This window comes from Eleginops maclovinus, chromosome 2 (assembly GCF_036324505.1).
Source record: "Eleginops maclovinus isolate JMC-PN-2008 ecotype Puerto Natales chromosome 2, JC_Emac_rtc_rv5, whole genome shotgun sequence".
Lineage (NCBI taxonomy): Eukaryota > Metazoa > Chordata > Actinopteri > Perciformes > Eleginopidae > Eleginops > Eleginops maclovinus.
In genome coordinates this window covers 20642315-20667623 of record NC_086350.1, presented here as the reverse complement: position 1 = coordinate 20667623, position 25309 = coordinate 20642315, and the positions used below count along the sequence as shown (strand labels likewise).

Below are 25309 nucleotides of genomic sequence, written 5' to 3'. Positions count from 1 at the left end.
TGTAAATAGATGATTGGTTTATCCGTCAAAAAGGCCGCTTTCACCTAAACTGAAAAAACTCTAACTCAATGTATTATGTAATAATATTCAGTTGAAAATATAAGGTTCAACTTAGTATTATTGCTTTCAACTCACTGTTTAGATAATACATTTAATTAAAATCAATGTTTGAGTTTTCAGTGTATTTAATTGACACATTACATTCCAGACAGGTGGATTTAAACTTGAGTGTAACACTAAGCGCTATACTAAGTGTTGGACTGTATGTGAACATGACCTAGTTCATGTGGCGTTGATCAATTGTCATTATGCCCACTTGGACCTCTGGTGTCAGCTTTCGATGAGACACTGAAATAGTACGAGACCAGTATTAGGTTCATTATATTGTGGAAAGGTGTGTGTGTGTGTGTGTGTGTGTGTGTGTGTGTGTGTGTGTGTGTGTGTGTGTGTGTGTGTGTGTGTGTGTGTGTGTGTGTGTGTGTGTGTGTGTGTGTGTGTGTGTGTGTGTGTGTGTGTGTGTTGTGTGTTGTGTGTTGTGTGTAGCCTTGCGGCAGTGTCCTGGCATTCCTGGCCTGGATGTGCTGTAACTCAGGGCGATAACAAGGAGAAGATCCCCCTGAGTCTGAATGAGAGAGCACAAAGCTTGTCTCTTAATATTTCACCATAATTACTTTCTTTTCTGTTTCGCTCACTCCAAATTTCTCCAAAGAGTCAATTTTCTCACAGAGATACCGACTGCGAACAGTACATAATGAACCATCTCTGGTTGTTGACTGAGACAACAAGGATCCTCGCAGATCAGTGTAACACACCATCAGATCACTACCAAACCAGCTGCCATATTTAGCATAACGCCAAACAAAATCTTATCATGTAAATGGAAAAATATGTTGATTTCAATTCAAATGAGACTGTTGTGGTACCAGATAGCTTCAACTGTGCATAGTTTGTAGAATGACTTCAACTCGGCTGCTAAGCTGTTAGTGACTGATCTATTTTGTAAGTGCCAGCTTATCATAATCAGCTTTTGCACATTTCTAAGCTGGTGATTCAACACAATCTCTGAACCTCAAGTAAATAATTTCAAGAATGTCAGTCGCACATGGTAACTTCTCTACTGTTTTGACAGTTTTTATTGTAGCTTAAAATAAAAACTAACAAAAGAAATATTTTTGTGAGGCCACGAGTTGACAGTGACATTTTATAAAACACCCCTGGGGCACATAATGTGTTATAATTAGCTAGCTGTCTTCTGTTAGCTGAAATGACTTGAACACTGTGACAGAGGAACAACCAACAACAACAAATATTGAATGACTGTTTCTTTATAATCTGAAGTTAAATATGCACATTTTGCTATCATTTTCTTTGATAACTTATAATACAGACAAGTTTGAACTGACAACAAACAATTCTTCAGATAACAAGTCAAATATATGATCTCAGTAAATTTTTAACATTCAGATTCAGCATTTTTCCACTTTGTCGATAAAAACGTTATCCTGCCAGTACGTTCCTTTCAAGCTTTTTCCTGCAAAGGGACCTATGTTTTCACCTCATATTCCACCAGGCGGTCCTGCCTGTTAAGATGGTTGATTGGTTGATGCAACATCAGAGTTCGGGAATACATTTCAAACAGTTCCAACTCAAGTGATCTTCTAGCAGAGCAGGAAACTCAATTATTGTTGGTATTGTTGCTTTATGTTGTTAAATCCAAATGGTTTCATGTATGTTTCATGATTATAATGGTGTTTTTACACACCACACTGCCAGTGTGGAATTGAATCTATGAATTTGTTCATGTTTATGTTAAATTCTACATCTCACTACCAATCCTTGTAATTATAACAGAGGCACCAATGCGAACATGTCCGAACAATACCCCCGTGCATTTGCTTGCATGCATAATCCCAGCTATGTAAATGTGAACATGAAGCTACTCGGTAAATCAGATTTGTGCGAAGCAAAACCAGCTCTGGGAGGACACATTAGGGACACTTAGATTTAAATTATTTGGGGATTTTTGGTTTTCAACTGGACCGTTTTAACTATTGGTTTGTAAAACTGCTGCTGTGCTGACTGATCCCTTTACAGCATCAAAAACGGTGAATTAAATAGGGTTGTTAGAATCCTCATATTATAAAAACAATAGATGTAAAAATGGAGGAAGAATTGCATGTTCCAGTCTTTTTTTGTGTTCCTTTTGTTTACAGTTGGAGTGAGGTGTAAAGGCACTTTGATAACGTTTATGTGGGAACTGAAACAAACAAATGCATTTTCAGGCGAAATTTCATCGAGAAAGGAGAACATATAAGAGAACGCTTTGATTGGGTTGAAAAGATAGTTATATTTATTTATGTATCTTTCATTCTTTGCTGATCTTTACCGGTCCCCACTCTCCGTGATGCTTTCTCAGATCAGAAAGTAACTGCACTTTAATTGGCTTTAGTCACCATTGAAGTGGACAGTGCCATACATCAAAGCATGATCAAGGGGCGCAGAACACACACACCTAACATGAGAATGGCTGGAGTCGCAATAAAGGTGGCGGTTCGGGGCCTTAATCATTTTTTAAGCAAGAGATGAAAGATCCTGCTGTCAGGACCCCCAAGTTGGCAAGATCCTTCAAACCGTTATCGTTGTAGCTAAAAAGAGCCTTGTTAACGCTGACTCCCAATAATGGGTCTCACACAAAGCTCTGTGATAGGAAACTCTGGGGTAAAATGCAATTCAGGGTGTAAATACATTTTCAAAGGCGGCTCCTTCTCTAATGCCAGTTCATTATTTGAGAATGGTGTTCTCCTGAGCCTTTTTTATGAGGCTGAACACACTCTGCCTGGTAAGACACGGCAGCTATCAGCTCAAAAACACCCGTGCTGCCACCTTTGAGATTACTCCTCTGATTCCCATCTCTGCCATCATGGAGACTTGACATTTAGTTACAAGACAGAAAATTGTCTTTAAAACACCTCAAAGGAAAACTTTTGTGTCTGACAGAGGAGGGGCTGGGGGGGAGATTACATTGTTGTGTCTGACAGACAGAAGAGTGGAGCCAATGTCAATATGCTTGGATGTCAAAATGTGTTGCTTTATCATTTAGAGGGAGAACATCTACATTGTTGCTCGTTATAAGGATAATTTTGCTAGAACACTTTACAGAGAAAGATATATATGGTTGAAAGTTTGGTGTTATTTATAAAAGATAAATTATGGAGTATTGTGCGTTCTGTCCATTTAATTCAGTACTGCATTTAATTCTAACGTACAAAGTCCCTGAAAAAAGTTGTTATTTGTTGTTTTAAACTCAAATAACTTTAAGTTGCGTTTTGATGCCAAGAAAGCTTGTGGAATGATGAGTCTAAACTGCCCATGCTCTTTGGTGGACCATTTTCTGGAACATTTTCACAGGCTCCGTGGGAGGTTTACAGCCTGAAAAGAGCTTGAATGTCAAACTTGCAGGAAAAGTTGAACTCCCACCCACCCTCTCCTCCTCCTCCTCCTCCTATGGAGTCATCAGTGAGGGATGACAACCCTAATCCATGTTGTGCACAGTTATTCCAACCATGAGCCAGCACTCAGAAGAAAGACAGTGGGTGCGTGGTGGTGCGTAGTGGTGAGCACAGTAAGTTGCGTTCTCTCACTATAGCCTGACTTCAAAGCCGCAAGCTCACTATGCTCTCCACTGAAATCCCCCAAAACCTGACAACATTAGAATAGCATCAAACACTCTGTGGCTGCCTTTGAAATGACACTGACACTGTTTGGCGCTACAATTTGCAGGCTCTAAAGAGTGCACCCATGTTATTGAAATAAATCTGAGGCTTGTAATGGGAATGGAAATGAACACATCATTCATGCTTTGGCTTAGAAGTGAATATTGAGATGGAGCCTTGTTTCCCTGGAGAGTAGGCTGTTGACTTTGTAGCTCTCTCTGTGTCCATTGTAGCCTTGCCTCTCCTGTCATTTTCTCTTTTTTCCAATTTCCTCTCCTTTCTTCTTTTCCCCCGTCCTCTATTCCTCACTCCGGTATTCAGCTCTTACCCTCATCCAGATGGCAGAAAACGATACAGTCCGGAGGGAAGATTTTAAAATGTCTGAAGTGTGAGAGATAAAAGAAGCCAGACTAATAGTCGCAAAGGTTAAGTGTACTAAATGAGTGCTTTGATAGACTTCAGTCTATTGATTTTATAGTCAGCCAGCGCTAACCATAGGCTTTTCACTTCATGCTGGCGTGATTAAAGATAGACATGCTAGACGTGTATGGATTGATGACTTTCAATCAGACACACACATCCATTGTTTTTACAAGGTAAAGAGTGTGGAAAATAAGGCAGGAACATAATGAAAGCATTAGGTGGTAAATTCCTCCCAGCTTCCTTTTATCCACTGTGATTAAGAAACATGAACAATACAAGTTACCGGACTCACCGCGAAACAATACGTGTTGATTTTGTATATCCCCTGCTGTTTACTAATTTGTATGTACAGTATGGGGACTACCAGTTAATAAAGCTTAATTACAGTGGGGTTTTGGCTTCCTAGTTACATCATTAGTGAAATAAAGAGATGAGATACTTATTCAAATAAACTAATTCAAATTATAAATGGTCTGCCCCTTGTGCAGTTAGTTTGTCATATTGTTGCAATGCTATGTAACCTTGTTTATAATGATTATGTTAGTGGAACTTATAACACATCTTTTTTAGTTTTTATTTGCTAGTGATTTGTTTGCATTCTAAAAAAGCTCACAGTCCAGACTCATTTAGCAAAATCAGCTGTTTAATATGCTCACCTCAAGTGTAGTTAATTATAAGATTCTCTAGGAATGCACATGGAGTTCACTATGATTTGAAGCAACACTTTACATGTAAGTCTTTATTACATCATTACACAAATGGTTTCAAATACAAGTTTGTGTTAGGGGGACATATCAGCATTGTGGTAACACGTGTCATATTGTGCCACAAAAACCTTTGTCCCACATGTGGCCGGTTGGCACCTGGTCACCTTGAGAATTTGTGAATATCTTAGCGATTCTAGCTTTCAGGAACATTGAATCCATAGGTAAAGTAATGCTCCAAAACAAAATGTAAAGGTCTCTTTTTATGCCATATTTCAACAATATATTGTAGGGCAATATCTATACAAAACATGTCTGTGAAGTGTTTTGCTCAAAATACCAAACAGATCACCCATTGTAGCATGCATCATACCCCTCTATTTCAGCCCTGTTCCTGAAGTGCTGATTCTGTGACTGTACTTTAAATTTGAGCAGACCTGAAGCTGGCTACGCCCCTTTGGAGCATCATGCATGATCTTTCCTCTGTGAGGAGAGAAGTTTCTAACGGAGGTACTCAGCTAAATGCTGCCGTGATTAAACCCCATATTATGTTCCAAACCAAATCAAGCATTATTTCTGAAACACTTCTCAGTGTTTACCACTAGAATAGAGACATTATATGTATTATAGAAACAACAACTCTAAGTCCCTCCTGCAGACATCCTGCTGATACACAGACACACAGAGGTGCTGCACAGGGGATTCAGCTCGATATTGCGGACGATAGGTTGGGACGTGTCACGTGGGCGGGACGTTGCCAGGAGTTCAATGTAAAGCCAGCCCACATTTCGGTTATTATGTCATATCGGCAACAAATCTGGATTAGCTCATTTGCATCCCTGTTTTTAGACATGTGGGTAAGGAGGAAAAGACAGATGGTTGTATTTTCTGACACTTTGTCCGTCTCCTTACACACCAGGGACACATATTTGTATAAAAGACGATCGAAAAGTGCATTTTGCATAATAGAAGACCTTTAAAAGACAGCTCAAAAATATTTAAAAAATGGGCAATTGACATATTTTACAATACAAAATAATGACTTGGTTTGGTGGAGAAAGTATACAGCCTTGGCACTAGACATGGAGGCTGTGCTTTATTTTCAGAGAGGCACAAGTGTTCCACAAGCTACACAGAGGAACTTGTTAGATATGGGCTTAACTCCGAACCAATTCCTTCATCAGAAATGGAGTGGAGCAGAACAAAGAGCTGAGATATTCCCAGATCCTTTGAGAAGGGTTTCCTTCTGCTGGTTATGAGCTGCAACATAATTTCTGTGTTATGTTAAAACTAAAAGCATGACATACATTATTAATAAGTCCTGTGAGGCATTTTCTTGAGAGCCCTGTCAATGTCCCAGTGGAGGGGAGACACATTCTTTCCCATCTACATTTGTCCTTGTTTATACAATGAAATAACAAGTTGTTTCTTTGGACAGACAACATGTTTTTCCAAAAACATGTGGCTGTATTAATAATTATGTCACATCATGTGCAGGGTTTCCCCTGAGCTTTTACTCTGGCTTGGGGGCTGCGCAAATGTTCAGCTGGTACTACCCTTAGACAGTGTGAAGGTATTTCAGTGTTATTAGTATGGATAAAGCTTAACAACAAAACGTTTTTATTTTATAATTTATATTCATCAATGTATTCCTTTCTGTGATCTATCCAATCATAATATCAGTGGTTGGATCCCCAGCTTCGATACTCAACATGTCAGTGTGTCCTTGGGCATGATACTCAGTCCCATATTGACATGGCAGTGGTGAGTGAATGCATTAGTGTTAGTCTCCCAGGAGCAGGTGAGACTTTTTATGGTAGCCTCTGCCTCTGTATGAATGTGTGTGAATGGAAATATGCTAACTTGTTTATGTAAAAGCACTTTGAGGGGCCATAAATACCAACATACTAAATGCAGTCCATTGACCTTCATACTTTAAGTTGGTTATCTTAAGAATACATATTATGCTAATTTTCAGGTTCACAATTTATTTTGTGCCTCTACTTTGACATGTTTCCATGCTTTAATCTTCATAAAGGTCTTTATTTCATACTGCCTGTGCTGCAGCAGCTCTTTTCTCCCTCTGTCTGAAACCAGAGCCCAGTCTGCTCTGATTGGTTAGCTGGCCGGCTCGTTGTGATTGGTCAACAGCCCTTAGACTATACCTACAATGTGTTGGAACAGTAGGCAATAGAAGCTTGTTACATAAAGATGTCACTATTTTAAAGAAGAAACAAAGGTGTCCCATCGAGGTGTTTCAGGGGGAAGGGGGAGTGATTTGCAGACCATTTACATGCAGAAAACCCCATACAACACACTAGAGGAAAGGGAACACCCCATAAAGCATAATTGGGCCTTTTTAAAGACACATTTATATATCCATGAAAAGGGCCACATTTAAAAACAAAACTGTGAAAACTAAAAACAACCACCATCTTTCAGCCCAACAACTAGCGACTGCCGATATATTGATGCAGAAATAAATAATTATTTAAGCCACCATATGCCTGACGCAGGGACTTGTCTGAGGCTTGACATTTCTCTGCACTTTCAGACCCACGCTGAGAGTCATAGCTACAGTCTATCTGGTTCATGTTGCACCTGCTTTAACCATCTACAACACATGTACACAGCCATGCAAGAAGACCCAAAAACTCCTCCCCTCTGTGAGCTGCAACAGCGGGAAGCTTCACGGGAGGCCGAGGTAAAGAGGAGATGAAGGATGAGGGAGGGGAGGACTGTCAGGCCTCAGGGTGGGGGAGGACATGGGGATAGTGTCACGAGACCAAAGGAAGTGTGTGTGAGAGATAAAGAGCGGATGAACATGATCAGAAGGGATAAAGCCTGCTAGAGTCGTTGGCGGTATCTCCTTTAGTCAGACAATACGAGCTCACACGTGCACGCGCCACATGCACATGACTTTAAGGTGACACTCTTCTCCTACACCTTAAATCCTTTCTCCTCTTGCCACTGCATTCCACTGCACTCTCTGTACAGCCCTGCAAAAGCGAGTCAGACACATTGATACGTTTACAATGCGTGCAATGGGTCATACATATTGCAGCAGGCTTTTGAGAATAGAAATCACTGACTTTTATTGTAGCTTAGCTGAAAGAGTCTTTCAGAACATCCTCCTCTTTCCTCAGGGTGTGTGTTTATCTTCAGGGCATCTGGTTATATCTGCTTTTTTAGTTGGCAATCCCTTTAAGTTCTTTACAGTGCAGTGAATACCTCACTGTGGCTTGACATTTCTCTGTAATTTGTTAGTGAATTGAGTGAAGGCATAACACCTGCCCTTTCCGCGTGTTTCTTCCAGTCGAGTTTGATGACTGCGCGGGGAATGAGGACGTGAAGTTTGAGGTGTCGGACCACAACTTCCATGTGACTGAAGATCTGAATCTGGTCCCTCAGCGAGATGTCCTGTACAGCCGGCCTATCCTGTTCATCCACGGGCTGAGTGCACATGCAGACGACATGGCACAGGTGGACGTCACTGGACTGCCAATTCAGTCACCGCACACTCTCAGGGTAAGTACAAATTGCTGTGGGTGTGATTTTATGTGTGTGTGTGTGTGTGTGTTTTCTTTATTTACACATCATCAAAATTGAAAAGGTTACGCTTCATTAAAAATTGAAAAGGTTACTGTAATGTAGTATAACCAGACAAAATATAGCTGTGATTAAATAACAATGTCCCCGAGGGGAATAAGAGGATTTATGAGCTGCTCTCTCGTTTGATATTTTACAGGAATACACTTTGTTTTCTTGCCAGGATTTAGATTACAAGGTTGATGCCACAAAGAGTGGACATCTTGTTCCAAAGGTAACACAATCTACCTACCAGCCCCCCTATACTCACTAATTACACATTATGTGGCGGACTATATCTTAGCCAGAGGCAGTAACATCCTGGAGACTCCACTGGGAGCAACTCAACCAAGAGAAGCATCTGCGCCCAGCCAAGGAAGAATTTAAGAAGTCTGGCCTATAACGATGCTGAATAAAATATTTTTTTTACACTTTGCTTTCTGTATATATTTTTAATAAGTTAATTAACAATCTGTAGAAAGGCTGGTAGGTTCATTTTTGTCATCGCTGGATAGACATAGACTATTTGTTGCTTATTCTCCATATTTGCCCTGAGATAAGCTGGCTGCCAGTGGTAGTTGAAGAAAATAATACTCAGAAGTATGCTCGTTAAGGACACAAATATTATCACCACAGCAGAAATCCCACGTGTCACACACTCAGCTGTCTCTCCCTGTGAAAAGACATTACCCAGGTAAAACATAACCTATACTGATACAGAAGAGGCAAATAGACTGTTCTTTTAACTGTTAGAGTGATATGATGACAGTAAAGCAATGGCTTGTGTTAAGTTGCCAGTTTAGGTATTCATTATTAATCTGAAAGAATAAGAAATAAGAAAGATGCTAGTCAGGTTATTATTTTTGCTACTGATTATATTCCAGTGTGTAGAACACACACATACCACCACCCTCAAACACTGGCGTTGTGGCAGACAGATGGATCTGATTGAGGAACTATAAGCAATGTGTGCCAATTTCCTCAAACGACTCATTCACCAACGTCTTACAGGCCCATATTTATTCCTCCCAATGTCGTAACTGACCAATATTGGTGACAAAATACCAAGCCAGCTAACTCTGTCAGTATAGCAACTTCAAAACTCCTGTAGATACACAACATGGTATCCATTTCTCAACGACACTATTCCTTTTAAATGAAACAATATAGTTTGGTAAACTGGGAAAGCTTTCTTAGAGATGTGATCACAGGCACTTAGTGCAATTCACTAAACTTTCATACATTACCAATCGTTAAAGCAAATGAAAAAAAAACAAAACATAAAACATTCAGAGGCATCTGGTGTCAGTCATGTTTATGCACATTTTGATGAATTCTAATCACCGATAATTTCAGGCTCACTTATAACCTTAATTATCATCAATTACCATAATTGCAACACCTCAGAGATGCCATATACTGTAAGGCAGATGGGAATACTCACTTCTATAATCTTTAAAACCAAATTGACATTAAAAGAAGATGAAAAGTAACCTATAATGCACATATATTTCTGTAACATTATGTGTCAATTTAAGATAAAAAAAACCATTTCAAAACAAGTGGAGGCATTACAGCCTTAATAGAACACGACAAAATAGTGGGAGAGCACAGAGAAGGTGATTGATGTTATATCCACCAAGAGAACCATATAAGAAGTTAAAAAAATGAGTTTTGATTTACTAAAGAGGAACACTTGAATGACTCTGGAGGAAGCCAGGAGAACAGATGCTGCTGTGCTCTGCTAAGCTACAGTATGAGAATATCCCCACCATCACCAGAGATGTGTCAGCTTGTGCAGATGGCAACAACAACAAGCGAGCCCAGCACTACATCTGCAGGTTGAATGATTTATGGCAGGCAGTCTAAATATATTGATCCAGATTACTGACACTTAGGGATGTTGATCTGTCGAAAAGGCCCTTAACACTTTGGAGTGTCCAAGGGAAACTGAAAGACTTTTATAAAGGGTTCACTGTGGGTTTCACACTTTACACATGTTCCTAGCCAGTGTTGCTTTCTCGTCTTTAAGAATAAACCGGAACCACTTGAACTTGGATAAATACCAAAACTGTGAAGACATTTCTTGGGTGTTTTAGTCATTATTCATGCATGAGGTCATGAGGAAAGGAGCAGGGAAGGAAACAATTGTATACAGGGCAACATAAACATGAAAAATTACACTGGCCATTTCCAATTATATGGGAATTTGTCCAGTAAGCCTACACCCCAATACTGAGCTTTGTTTCCCAGTAAATGTGTGCTTTTGTTTGTGTAATCTACAGCAATGTGTTTCTGTAAGCCAGGAAATTGAGTGCCATATAAAACTCTGTGCACCTGAACAAACACCATTGTCCCTCATTTATATCCCCCATATAACTCGATCCCCCCCTCTGTTGAGTCTAAATACACTAAGTTGATTAGGAAAAGTTTCCAGTTTGTGTTTCCCTCAATTTGTGGTAGATCATCTGTCTTCCTGCTGCAGTGCTAAGAGTCCTGCTGCTTCAAGTCCTCAAGCCCAGAGCTTAATGAATGTTTCCGTCCAGCATACAGCGGGAAGTGGCTCTCATTTGTAGGTGCCTATCACCATCAGTTATTTGGTTAGCCAGTCCATGGGAGTTACCTTGGCAAGTCATTGAAGCTCTAAGTGAATTAGTGTTTTGGCAAAGTGTTTGAGGAAGTTAAGTGAAGTTTACAGTGAAAAAGTTGAGGTGTGTGTGTGTGTGTGTGTGTGTGTGTGTGTGTGTGTGTGTGTGTGTGTGTGATTTCCATGAGACCATTGTTGTTTGTAAATTACAAATTACTTTTTTTTTTAAGGTTCTTTTAGTCAAAAGCTAGAAGGAGTTGCATTGTTTAACCTTTTTGTTCATACAGTATATATCTCTAATTGTTAAACACATGTCCATCCAATTTTATACAGACATTCATGGTCTTCAGGAGATGAATCCTTGTGACTTAAATGACGTCCCTAGGCTAGTGTAACGGGTCCCGGGCGGGAGGCCTGTAGACAGGTTATATTTTTGGTCTGTAAAAGAACAGTTCAATAAAGAGACAGGCAACAGGTTAGTGCTTAGCTCTCTCGCTTCGTCAGACTTTTAATTTTTTAAATTTTAACACAAATTGTTATTCTAATAATATTCATCTTCATAACTCCAAACCCAAATCACATATAATCACAAACATCTTTGGTCTGCTGCTTACAGCTTTAGTGACTGCACTATTAGTTACACACAATATTTTAGGATTAACAGTAATCCCTGTTTAGCATAATGCTAACCACATATAATGGGTAACCCCCATAAGGAATATGACACCGCTAGCAAGTTAGCATTACATTACTGAATTTAAACCACAGGCTATACATGCACACAAAACGGACTTTCAGAACATATTCTTAGTCAGACAGTTTATTAGACATAACAGGTACTCAACCAAATGAACACAATCATGAGCCTTAAAATAAGACAATGCAACGTCAAATTGAATACATTTACCACATGCACAGCAAGCTAAACTAGCTCACGTGGCCGTAACGATGTTGTTCTGAATGTGTTTACTTAAAATAAACAAAGTAAACCCTGACAACGAGAACACAGACGGCATTTACATTTACCCCATTCCGAGTTACGTTTTACCTCATAAGCAGTGGTTAATTTGAGCCGGATCCTGCCGGAACAGGATCCGGCACCTCTTCATTTTGGCCACCCTGTGTTCCGGCACCTATTTGGGCAGATCCGGTACCTCTCACAAAAAATAAAAATAAAAAAATGGTTAAAATGAAATAAAATATACAGATATTAATTTACAGAAAAAAATCCCAAGAATTTCATGTCGTTTATTAAGATTAAGATTTGAAAGAGTCGGAGATCTGTGTTGACGCACTGAAAAGCTGGACCAACGGACAAACGCGTTCACTTTTGAAATTCGCCACATGAGGAGCACTTCGCAGAGAGGAAGAAACTAATTAAATGCAAGCATGTCAAAAAGACAGTTAAATTTACTGTCTTTCTTCAAAAAGAAGGAAGAGGTAATAGACACTTCAAAACGAGTCAGAAAAGCCTCCACAAGCAGCGACGAGGGCAGCTGCAGCGGTCATGTTGATGGTCAAAACAGGCAAAGGTACACTTATGAGTCATAAGTGTACCTTTGCCTGTTACTAACCTGTAAAAGAACAGTTCAATAAAGAGACAGGCAACAGGTCAGTGCTTAGCTCTCTCGCTTCCGTCAGACTGAAGACGAGAGCGCGCTTCTACCCACACCAAGCTGTCCCACCGAGGAGACGCCCCCCCGTGGCGAAAACTAGGACACAACTCCCAAGATATAGGCTCTCCCATAATCACAAACACATGAAAACCATACAGAACACACAAACCCAAAACACAACACGTGACCACACCTTGCTGTGCGCCACACTAGCTCTATAGCAGTGGTGTATATTCTCGCCATAGGGGCCAGAACTGCCCGTCAATGTTTCAGCTAAATGCACTGCTAACCTTTGTCCACTTGGTGTTGTTCTGTCCAAATGAGAGTAGCAGGCAATATGTTGGTTATGGTATTTTTACAATACATTTTCCAATATTATTATAAAGACCTTTTATTAATAAAATCATATATCAAGCATTCAAACGTGTAATTACTCACTGAAGAGGAATTCTGGTTTATTACAACATGGGTCTTATTTTTGTTTATTTTTAACATTTATATTGGTTATGACAGCAATGGTGGAAATCAAAATTGATATTGAGAAACATGGGTACAAATGGAAAAATGGCAATAGACTAACTGCAAGCAAGGTTCAATGTTTTCACTAATACGGCCAGAAAAAAATCCCTAGTTGTTAAACCAGGGGTGGGGAACGTATGGCCTGCGGGCCGTATACGGCCCGCCAAAGCCATTCATCCGGCCCGCGGAGGCAAGATAAATAAATAAATCCAAAATATGTATTTTTAATAATATTAAATGAAATGTTAATAAATTACAAGCATTAGTGGAGGAACAAGTTGAAGGAGAAGGAGGATGGAAGGAAAACATTTTTAATTTCCTTTTGTTAAGTTTTGAATGTTGAGGGTCACGCTGAATTAGCCTAAACAAGTCGCAGTGTCATTTCTAAATAAGCGTTGACGGCTAACATAGCATCCGCCAATAAAACGAAAGGTTGACAATGAATGTCGTGTTTTCCAAGAAAAATGGACTGAGGATTACTTTTTTGTTGAAGTAAGAGGCAGGCCAGTTTGCCTTGTGTGTGGAGAATCGCTCGCTGTAATGAAAAAGACCACGTCCATGTCATTGCAGTACGAAACATGCTAGGCTAAGTGAATTGCAGGGCCAGTTATGCAAGTACAACATAGACGCACTTAAACGAAGTTTGGGTGCCCAACAAGCAGCTTTCACCAGGCCAAATTTGGAGAGAGAAAACGTTGTGCATGCAAGTTGTGTGGTGAGTGAGTTAATCGCCAAGAAGCTGAAACCTCATTCAGTTGGGGAATTTGTGAAGGAGTGTCTTTTCGCTACAGCAGAACTGCTTGCACCTGACAAAGTCAAATTGTTCCAAAGCGTAATTTTATCGCGAAGAACTGTCGCCGATCAGATTACGGATATGGCAGTGAATATTGGACAATGAGCCGTCAAAACCTAGATCCGAGTGTGTTAGTTGTATGCCACTGTATCATACATCAGCAGAATTTGTGCGCACATTCCCTGAAGCTCAGTGATGTGATGTCTACTGTCGTTTCCACCATCATTTTCATAAAAAGCAGAGGACGGAACTTCTAGGTGAGCTTGAGTCGGAATACGGAGATCTGGCGTACCATTGTGAGGTGAGATTGCTGAGTCGAGGGGAGATGCTCGCACAGTTTTACAAATTGAAGGAAGAAGTAAGACAATTCATGGAAATGAAGGGCAAGCCTGTCGATGAACTCAGTGATAGCAAGTGGCTGTGTGATTTGGCATTCATGGTGGACATCACCAAACACCATTTTGAGCTGAACGCCAAGCTTCAAGGTCCCAACCAGCTTCTCAGTGCTCTGGTCTCCCATGTTAAGTCATTTGAAGCAAAATTAAAGCTGTGGCAAATGCAACTGGTAAAGGGCAACAGCGTGCACTTTCCTACTTTGCAAGATCAGAAGCCTGCTATGACATCTGAATATGCAGCAGAGTTCGCAAAACTCCTTCATGCTTTTGGTGAGAGTTTTCAGGACATTAAAAGTAAGATGAACAAACTCAACATTTTTGCAACTCCATTTAATGTGGAACCAGCTGACGTCCCTGACAAACTGCAACTCGAAATTATTGAGCTGCAAAGCAATGACGAGCTCAAAGCAAAGTACAACAACCTCCCTCTGCTTGAGTTCTATAAACTGTATGTGCCTGCTGAAGATTTTCCTGTTCTCAGGAGACATGCACTGAGATGTGCGTCTGTATTTGGCTCAACCTACTGCTGTAAGCAATTCTTCTCAAAACTGACTCTTGCAAAATCTCGGTTCCGCTCAAGATTAACAGACCAAAATCTGGAAAATCAACTGCGGGTAGCTTCATCATCATCGCCATCCGACATCAGAGGCCTAGTGAAAGAGAAGCAGTTGCAGCCATCTCACTGAGCAACTGGGGCCATCCATGCAAATGGGGCAGTTCATGCACCCCGAAAAAACATTTCCTCTAAATAACTATTTCAAGATTATATTATTATTATTATTATTATTATTATTATTATTATTATTATTATTATTATTATTATTATTATTATTATTATTATTATTATTATTATTGTATGCAGTATTATGATATTTTATACGTCTGTTTGATGTTCTGCTGCATTTCTCTATTGCTGATGTTAGAATACACCAGTTTTGGCTATACCTTGATCAACTCCCCTTGAGTCTGCGCTTCGGAACACATTTATTCCTAATGCAGGCTATGTTTTTAAGTACACATACTCGGGCCTTTTGCGACGGAAATGACCTTCATTTATCGTCCTTCATTGATTTTTTGCAGAAGCGAGAAAGACTGCTCATATACATGAACCGATTCATGAGCCAAACTGAAATACCGTGCTGCACAGGCAGTTCATTTCAAGTTTTCAGAATGAGTTTGTCCTCTGCTTGAAGTTTTTTATTATTTGTTTTATTATTATTTCAATCCCTGCTTTTTTCTGACGCGCAATTCACCTCAAACTGATCAATTGACTTGAACTTGGCGAACGTCCATTTCCATGTCCTCATGACTGTGCCGATGTAAGAGAAAACATCCATCCATCAAAAGTTCAGATGTTAAGCTGCTTGACATCAAAACGTTGTGTAGGCTACAATATTGTTTGACAGGTCGGGTGCGCTATTGGCAAATAGCCTATAACTTCAGGAGTTATTGAACTGACAGAGATTGAATTAAATCAAGTTATAGGACTAATTTAGAAATACATTTGACATCCTACAATGAATCGACATAATATATTTATTTAAGTGACTTACAGAGGTAATACAATTAAAAATGTAAAAATCTGAGCATGTCAGCTGAGCCATGCAATCAGCAAAAGAGCCAGATCTGGCTCTCCAGCATTATTTCCCCAAGCCTATGATATAGGCTAGGCCTACTTGTTTGATGATAGTCCTAATGAATCTTTATTATACATACATACATACATACATACATACATACATACATACATACATACATACATACATACATACATACATACATACATACATACATACATACATACATACATACATACATACATACATAAATACATACATACATACATACATACATACATACATACATACATACATACATACATACATACATACATACATACATACATACATACATACATACATACATACATACATACATACATACATACATACATACATACATACATACATACATACATACATACATACATACATACATACATACATACATACATACATACATACATACATACCCCTGAAACAAGTTCCAAAATTTGATACGGACCTTGATGTCAAAAAGGTTCCCCACCCTTGTCTTAAACTGAATTATCTCCAGGAGATGGTATATCATGTTACTCTGCAACAACATAAATCCAATGATAGTAAGAAATTAATTTACCCCAATGTAAACCATTTGTCTTTCCTTAAATGTGAGATGCCATCACACTGTGTCAGGGGACCTTGATTAAGTATTTATATTTTGTGTGGACAGTATCTGTAATGTCTCTGTCTCTTTCCCAAATTAGATTTACTTAACTTTTAATTAGTGAGCACACACAGTCATAACATGCATGCATTAGGCAAAGGCTAGCAAGACAAACAAAGATTTAAAAAAAATATTGTCGGAGGAGCCAGGCAGAGAGGAAGACATCCTTAAGCAAAAAAGAATAAGATGAGAGAGGAGGAGTGCTCTAGTGAGGCAGGGTTGTTAAAAGCCCTCATTATTTCACTATCAATTAATCTGCTGGAGCTCCTCACGCTCTGGGACTCATATCATCAGAATATCTATTGTCCCTTTCTCTGTCCATATCCTGTAGCCCCCCAACACACTCCCCCACCCTACGCCTCTGCACCGTCTCAAGTGGCCCATCAAACACGAGTTCAGAGCAGCAGCCGCTTCTAAAGAATCTGTAACTAACTCATGGCATATTAAAAAGCTTGTTTGAATAAGCCAGAGGTTTGACTTGTGAAATGACTCTGTTGGGAAGCTGAGCTTTGAATCTCCCATCTGAGATCATGGTAGTCAAGCTGCCTTAATGCTTCTTCCCTGTTTTTCAATTATTGCACCGCAGAGTAACTTCCTTTTTTTTTTTATTGTGTTTGAAAAATAAAATCTCGTTGTTATGAGCCTGTCAAAATTAGATTTTGTATTTGCCGAAAGCTCCCTTTGTTTCCTCTCTAACGCAGAGCGGAAATATTCTATGGTGAATTTATTGGCATACCTAATGTTATCGTGGCAGGACATATTGGCTGTTGGTAATTGATAAGTGCTGTGAGCGAAGGTGGAGAAAATCAGTTTTTAATTCCTCCGTGCGAGCTGTTAGTTTGCTGTAACACAGCCCCAGAGGGAGCGAGGCGACTGATGAATGATTCCTATTATGAGCAAAACTCCAAATTTGAAAGTGTAATTTATTCCCCCTCTATTGCTTTTTTTTTTTGCAACCGATCAATATGTGAATTAATGGAAGAATGCATTTCAATTTAACAAATTCAGCGCTCCAAGATATGGACTTGTTTGTGTATTATTCCGTGTTATTTTGGCTGTGTCGTGCAGAACAACAGTTATGCAGAACATTTTCTTACCTTCCGGGGGGCATTGCCAGGCACCATTGACATGTAACAACTGATAAGAGGCAAAAATAATCCGAGTCCAAAAGCCTATTTATTTTGCTTTTGTTATGTTTTATGCATTTTCACACACTGAATGAAATGTAATATTGCATCCTGAGCAAAACCCTCAGTCTGCAATTGCAAATAGATTTTCTCTAACCAAGCCTTCAATGTTCAGTAAGGCTTTCTGGAGATGACTAAGAAGTGACAGCTCACAACCACAGCACAGCAGCTCTCATTGTACCGAACAACACAAATAATCTCTCTCTCTCTCCATCCCACTCACGCTATCTCCCCTTAGCTTGTCCTGTAGCTCATTTCTTAATTCTGTTTACCACCTTTTGTCCATTGTCTGTCTGCCTTTACATCGGCTCCCCCATATTTTGCTAAAATGGCTTAATTTATCTGCAAACTTACATATTTTGCTAGGCTTTTATGCATGGGACTGAATACTGTATAGGAACCAAAAGGCTTAATGTCACGATGATTTACAAGAGCATAAAAACAGACCTTATCCTTCCAATTATAGATGTTTATAATTCAGAAAAAGCTGTGCTAATTCTAACAAAGTTTTGTTTCACACAAGGTGAAATACTGAAATTATTAACTAAAAAATATGCTCAGTGATAAAAAATATTCCACATGCTTAAATTAACAAAAAGTAGGAACGCTTTGGTCTAAAAATACTGCCTTACACACATTTTCTGAACTGAACATGAAGTAGTAGTTAATGAAGTAAAGTACAGAAGTATGATTAGCAAAATGTAATGTTCATCTCTCTGAATATTTTTTGCACATCCCTACCTCTTACCATTTAAACAGCCCTCCAAAATATAATATACTGTAGTTTGTAATATATTCATTGGGGGCCCAAGCAGCAAAGCTGCAAGGCACCCTGAGTGTTTCTACTTGTTGTTATTATTTCTTCTTCTTCTTCTTCTTCTTCTTCTGGCTAGGGTGTCTATGACAGCCCCTAGAACCGTATGGTAAGAGTTATGACATTTTGCACACTGATTGGGGACGGTCCAATGATGCTTTTCAACAAGTTTCATGTCAGTGCTTCGGACGCTCTAGCGCCACCAATGGGGCAAAGTTGGAGTTGCATTTACGCACGTAACTTCTGAACCGTGTGCCTGATTTTCAAAAAATGAGGTACCGTTGGATGCATTGAATCAAGATGAGTTCAACACACCCTATGACGTCAACATAGTGGATTTTGCGCTATATACGATTTTGTCAAAAACTTTAAAAAGTTTTCACAGGTCACACATTTTGTCCAATGTTCATCAAAATTGGCACAGGTGATCTTCAGACCAAGCCTCACAAATCTATGTATATGGCGTTTTGATTTGCGAAAGCGTTTGCCCGTCACAGACAATCTAAATCGGCGGCCCAAACAGGAAGTGTGCACATCTCTCAGCAGCGCTTTGATGTATCAAAACCAAACTTGGTATATGAACTGGTCACCCAGTTCATGGTAACTCCAAACTTGTGCATCATTTGACCACTTGGAGGTGCTGCAATAAGCACAAATATGTTCTGGCTGATAACTCTTAATATGTTTGCCTTAAAACAAAAAATCATTTGCCTGATTATACTGTGGGAGGTCCTAAGGCCGACACATAGCCTAATTGATGCGGCCGCCGTATTGAATTTAATTTAATTGCTTAACATTTTTCCACAGGCCACACATTTTGTCCAATTTACACCACATTTGCTTTTATATTTCCGTAAGCGTTTGTCCATCACAGCCTGTGAAATTCAACACCAAAGCCGCCAAGACAGGAAGTCAAATCATTTTTCAGCCAATCTCTGATCAATTGACGTGAAACTTGCTTTGAGTGCTTACGGCCATGCCCTTGACATGATAACATCAAGTTGCCATGGCAATCTGGCCTTCTGGACTGCTTGGCCCCCTCATCGCTGCTTGCAGCTATATTTGTACTTAGTTTATTTTAGTTTTTTAGTTGTATATATACTGTATAGACTAAGATTGGTTCAAAAAGACTCCATGAATAACACACTTGGAAGCGAGGACACACGGCCCGGAATGGGCCCGGGGTCCCCTTCTGGAGCCAGGCCCAGAAGGAGGACTCGTCAGCGAGCGTCTGGTGGCCGGGCTTGCCACGGAAACCGGCCGGGCACAGCCCGAAAAAGCAACTTGGGCAACACCTCCGCTTCTCCGTCCCGCGGGCCCACCACCTACGGGAAACAACGATGGGGTCGGGTGCGCTGCCAGAAGGGTGGCAGTGAATGCAGAGGGTGTCGACGGACCAGACTCAGGCGACAGAAGTTGGCTTTGGGGACGTGGAATGTCACCTCTCTGGGGGGGAAAGGAGCCGGAGCTTGTGCGGGAGGTGGAGCGTTACCAGTTGGATCTGGTAGGGCTCACCTCTACGCACAGCGTCGGCTCTGGAACCTTACTTCTGGATAAGGGTTGGACTCTATTCTTCTCCGGAGTTGCCCAAGGTGTGAGGCGCCGAGCGGGTGTGGGGATACTCACAAGCCCCCAGTTGAGTGCCGCTTTGTTGGAGTTTACCCCAGTGGACGAGAGGGTCGCCTCCCTACGCCTGCGGGTCATGGGGGGGAAAACTCTGACTGTTGTGTGTGCTTATGCACCAAACAGCAGTTCAGAGTATTCGGCCTTCTTGGAGACCCTGAAAGAAGTCCTGTATGGGGCTCCTGAAGGGGACTCCTTAGTCTTGCTGGGAGACTTCAACGCACACGTGGGCAATGATGGAGACACTTGGAAGGGCGTGATTGGGAGGAACGGCCCCCCTGATCTGAACCGGAGTGGAAGTTTGCTACTGGACTTCTGCGCTAGTCATGGATTGGCCATGACAAACACCATGTTCGAACATAAGGATGCTCATAAGTGTACGTGGTATCAGAGCACCCTAGGCAGAAGGTCCATGATCGATTTTGTTATCGTATCATCGGACCTGAGGCTGCATGTTTTGGACACTCAGGTGAAGAGAGGGGCGGAGTTGTGAACTGATCACCATCTGGTGGTGAGTTGGGTCGAGTGGCGGAGGAAGCCTCTGGACAGACCTGGTAAGCCCAAACGTGTAGTTTGGGTGAACTGGGAACGTCTGGAGGAGTCCCATGTCCAGGAGGCCTTCAACTCACACCTCCGGCGGAGCTTTTCAGGCATCCCTGTGGAGGCTGGGGACATTGAACCAGAGTGGGCGGTGTTCAACGCCTCTATTGCAGAAGCCGCGGGAGGGAGCTGTGGTCTCAAGGTCTTAGGTGCCTCAAGGGGCGGTAACCCTCGAACCTCGTGGTGGACACCGGTGGTCAGGGAAGCCGTCCGACTGAAGAAGGAGACCTTCCGGGATATGTTATCCCTGGGTACTCCTGACGCAGTTGCAAGGTATCGACAGGCCTGAAGGGCAGCAGCCTCAGCCGTGGCCGAGGCAAAGCAGCGGGTGTGGGAGAAGTTCGGAGAAGCCATGGAGAATGACTTTCGGTCGGCACCAGAGTTGTTCTGGAAAACCGTCCGACACCTCAGGAGGGGGAAGCAGGGTACCATCCAAGCTGCGTACAGTAAGGATGGAGCGCTGTTGACTTCAACTGATAGTGTGTTAGGGCGGTGGAAGGAACACTTTGAGGAACTCCTGAATCCGACAACTCCACACTCGGCGGAGCTTGAGTATGAAGGGGGATCAATTCCAATCTCACGGGGGGAAGTCACTGAGGTAGTTAAACAGCTCCACAGTGGCAAAGCCCCGGGGGTGGATGAGAGCCGCCCAGAAATGCTGAAGGCTCTGGGTGTTGAGGGACTGTCATGGTTGACACGTCTCATCAACATTGCGTGGAAGTCGGAAACAGTACCGAAGGCAATTACAGAGGCATCACATTACTCAGCCTCCCCGGGAAAGTTTACTCTAAGGTGCTGGAAAGGAGGGTCCCGCCGATTGTCGAACCTCAGATTGAAGAGGAACAATGCGGTTTTCGTCCTGGTCGTGGAACGATGAACCAGCTTTTCACTCTCGCAAGGATCCTGGAGGGGGCCTGGGAGTACGCTCATCTGGTCTACATGTGCTTTGTGGATTTGGAGAAGGCGTATGACCGGGTTCCCAGGGATATACTGTGGGAGGTGCTGCGGGAGTATGGGGTGAGGGGGTCTCTGCTCAGGGCCATCCAATCTCTGTACTCTCAAAGCGAGAGCTGTGTCCGGGTCCTCGGCAGCACGTCGGACCGATTTCCGGTGAGGGTTGGCCTCCGCCAGGGCTGCACTTTGTCACCAATCCTGTTTGTGATATTCATGGACAGGATTTCGAGGCGTAGTCGTGGGGGAGGGGGTTTGCAGTTCGGTGGGCTAAGGATTGCACCACTGCTTTTTGCAGATGATGTGTTTTTAATGGCTTCATCGGTCCGTGACCTTCAGCACTCACTGCATTGGTTCGCGGCCGAGTGTGAAGCGGCTGGGATGAGGATCAGTACCTCCAAATCTGAGGCCATGGTCCTCAGCAGGAAACCGATGGACTGTCCACTCCAGGTAGGGAATGAAGCCTTACCCCAAGTGAAGGAGTTCAAGTATCTCGGGGTCTTGTTTTCGAGTGAGGGAACAATGGAGCGTGAGATGGGCCGGAGAATCGGAGCAGCGGGAGTGGTACTGCAGTCGCTTTACCGCACCGTTGTGACGAAAAGAGAGCTGAGCCAGAAGGCAAAGCTCTCTGTCTACCGGGCCATCTTCGTTCCTACCCTCACCTATGGTCATGAATGATGGGTCATGACCGAAAGAACGAGTTTGCGGATACAAGCGGCCGAAATGGGATTTCTCCACAGGGTGGCTGGCATCTCCCTTAGGGATAAGGTGAGAAGTTCAGTCATCCGGGAGGGACTCCCCCATCCCCCAGTCAGAGCTGGTTGATGTGGCCAGGGAAAGGAAAGTTTGGGGCTCTCTGCTGGAGCTGTTACCTCGGCGACCCTGACGGAAAAGCGGGAGAAGATGGATGGATGGATGGATACTGTATATATATTTTTTTTGTGTAGATATGTATCATTATTATCTTTAATGTTAAATAGTTTTATTAAGTATTCTATTTTTATAATTTTTACATTTTTGGTCTTCTCTTACAACTTATTTCCTTATGTTGCTTTTGTGTTTGCACCACCATACATTACATTTCACCTATCAGATATACACCAAAGCAAATCCTTGTACAGTATGTATAATCGTAAATGATACATGAAGTAAATTAGTTTATTTATCAATATATACTCTTTTCTAGTATTATATTTATGGAATAATAGTTATTGTTTTTTTTTCTCCAACAAATACATTGTGTGCTTCAATGTTTAGCCAATCTTAGTTATTATACTGGGTACATTAGTAGCACATTACAGCCTCAAAGCATTAAAGCTTATAATGTGATTTATATGTACAGTAGCAATTGATTTGAGTGTTAAATAATTGTTGTACAAAAAAAAAGTACATTATTTCCCTCCAAAATGTAGTGGAATAGAAATATATGTAGCAAAACAATGGAAAGTATACTACGTAGTATTGAACAGTTGGTTATAATTATAGGCTTCTAGGAGTATTAATGTTCACGAACACAGTTGACTGTTGGCTGTTAACTTTTGGGAAAATAATCCTTACAAGAGGTGATAAATTAAGTAGATAAACCAAAAATAGATTGTGAAACTGATGCTTAGGTCTCTTAGATTTAGTTGAAAGCTTTCCTTCTCGGTGCTGTACCAGCTTCACATGAGAGAAGAGTCTGACTGTGTCAAGGGAAACATGGATCATCACATGGATGACTGTTTCAGGTCAGCAGAACATAACAAATTCAAGAAGACGCAAAACATTTCTTGATACTTAAAAAGGTTAAAATATTATACCTCTCAGGTGAAAATGTAAGGTTTATAAATACAGATTTAATACCCCTCTACAGTGCTGAGGCTGATTAACTCAAATCATGCTGGTCAAGATTCGAGCAATACTGTTTTTACCGAATTCACAAACCACGAACATGTTTAAACAGGAATGGATTAAGTAGTGGCGGTAGTACACTTGAACATGACATTGCATGCTCTACTGCAATGTGCTCTAATAACGTAACCTTGTAATACAAATACAATTTATAGTAATAAACATTTATGTGCACAATGTTTGTCCAATTAGTTTAAATGTACATTTAATAGGGGCAGCTTTGCATGACTTCATTTTATAATGAGCTTGTTTTGAAACAGTTGTATCTGGATTATTTTCCTTTCACACTCAACACCGTTGTCTGCAGCAGGTGCGATTACACACAAACACATAATCACTTTGGCACAATATTTATTAATTTGGGTAATTGAATATTTGAAATAAGCATTAGTCATCATTGTCTAGCTGTATTCTGTTGACTTAGATCAGAAGTGTTTATGCTTTCTTGATTATACTCTAACAAAGTGTGACATATTGTGCTGATGACGCCCACATTTAGACAGGACAGGCTATCAGAACAGTGTGCTTTTGTAAAATGTACTTTTCACATATACAAACTGCTGTCACTGTGTGTGTAACTGACAGATTGCATGACATGGCTGCATATCCACAAGTTTATTCCACATTAAATAGCTGTACATCCCTGTCACCAGCCACGGCTGCTGGCCTTGATATTGTCCATCTCTCACCAGGTCTCCAACACATTGTCAGGAATGAGTAATGGCACTTCTCAATATAGCATTGAGAGTGAAACTGGCAGAATGGACAAGGACGTGACTCTACCGCCATGCAATGACAATGACAAAAGCTCCATCTTTCCCTACCTCACACACACAGCCACACACACACGCAACCAGACACTTATGGTACTACATTGTATGCATGTACACAGTGGTGAATGAGGTATACAGGTCCTTTACTTTAGTAAAATGAATACATAAATAACATGTATTATTATTATCAATATTATTAAAAGTTCTAAATATGACAATAATCATTTTTGAGTAAAATCACCCAACGAGGTACACACTCAAAATGATTATATATAAATAAAGTTGCCAATCAAGTGTCACTGACATGTATAATTGAGTAACTGACTAAGCGGTTCTTCTTTAAAGGGGCCTCATAATGCTTTTTGGGGTTTTCCCTTACCTATAATGTCGAACAAATATGGTCTGCAAAGGCTAAAATCCCAAAGTTCCCACCAGAGGGAGTTTCTCGTTTTAGTACTGTGTTTACTTCTTTGACAAATGGACATCACTAACGCTCACGCTAACGCTATTGGCTAACGTTACTACTAGGGATGCACCGCAAATTGCAAACATGTCTGCCGATGCCGATGTTAAGAATAACAATTAATGCTGATGGCCGATGTTTTACTATTTAAACTGTAATAGTAGCATGAGGCAGCCTATCCCTTTTAAGAGAGAGAGTGGGGGATACGTGTGTGCATGTGTAAGGGCGAGAGAGAGGTTGAGCGAGCCCTAGTAAGTTTCTGGAAGTTAACGGGAGTAGCAGCAAGTATCACAAAGTCACAAATATATATAATGGCCTCCCAAGAACACTGAAGGATGGATTTAATTTATCGATCCTGCAGACACCCGCTAGTCCTGCAGCATGCAGCGTGCAGCAGCAGCTCCT

General features: G+C 41.1%; 1 protein-coding gene across 1 annotated transcript in view; it reads left to right on the top strand.

Annotated features, from left to right (window-relative positions):
* Nucleotides 1-25309, top strand: part of cdh13 (cadherin 13, H-cadherin (heart)) — a 311007-nt gene that overhangs the window by 94308 nt on the left and 191390 nt on the right. The window contains exon 3 of the mRNA XM_063903445.1: nt 8157-8368. Within this exon, the coding sequence (XP_063759515.1) occupies nt 8157-8368 (212 nt within the window). The remainder of the gene's footprint in view (nt 1-8156; nt 8369-25309) is intronic.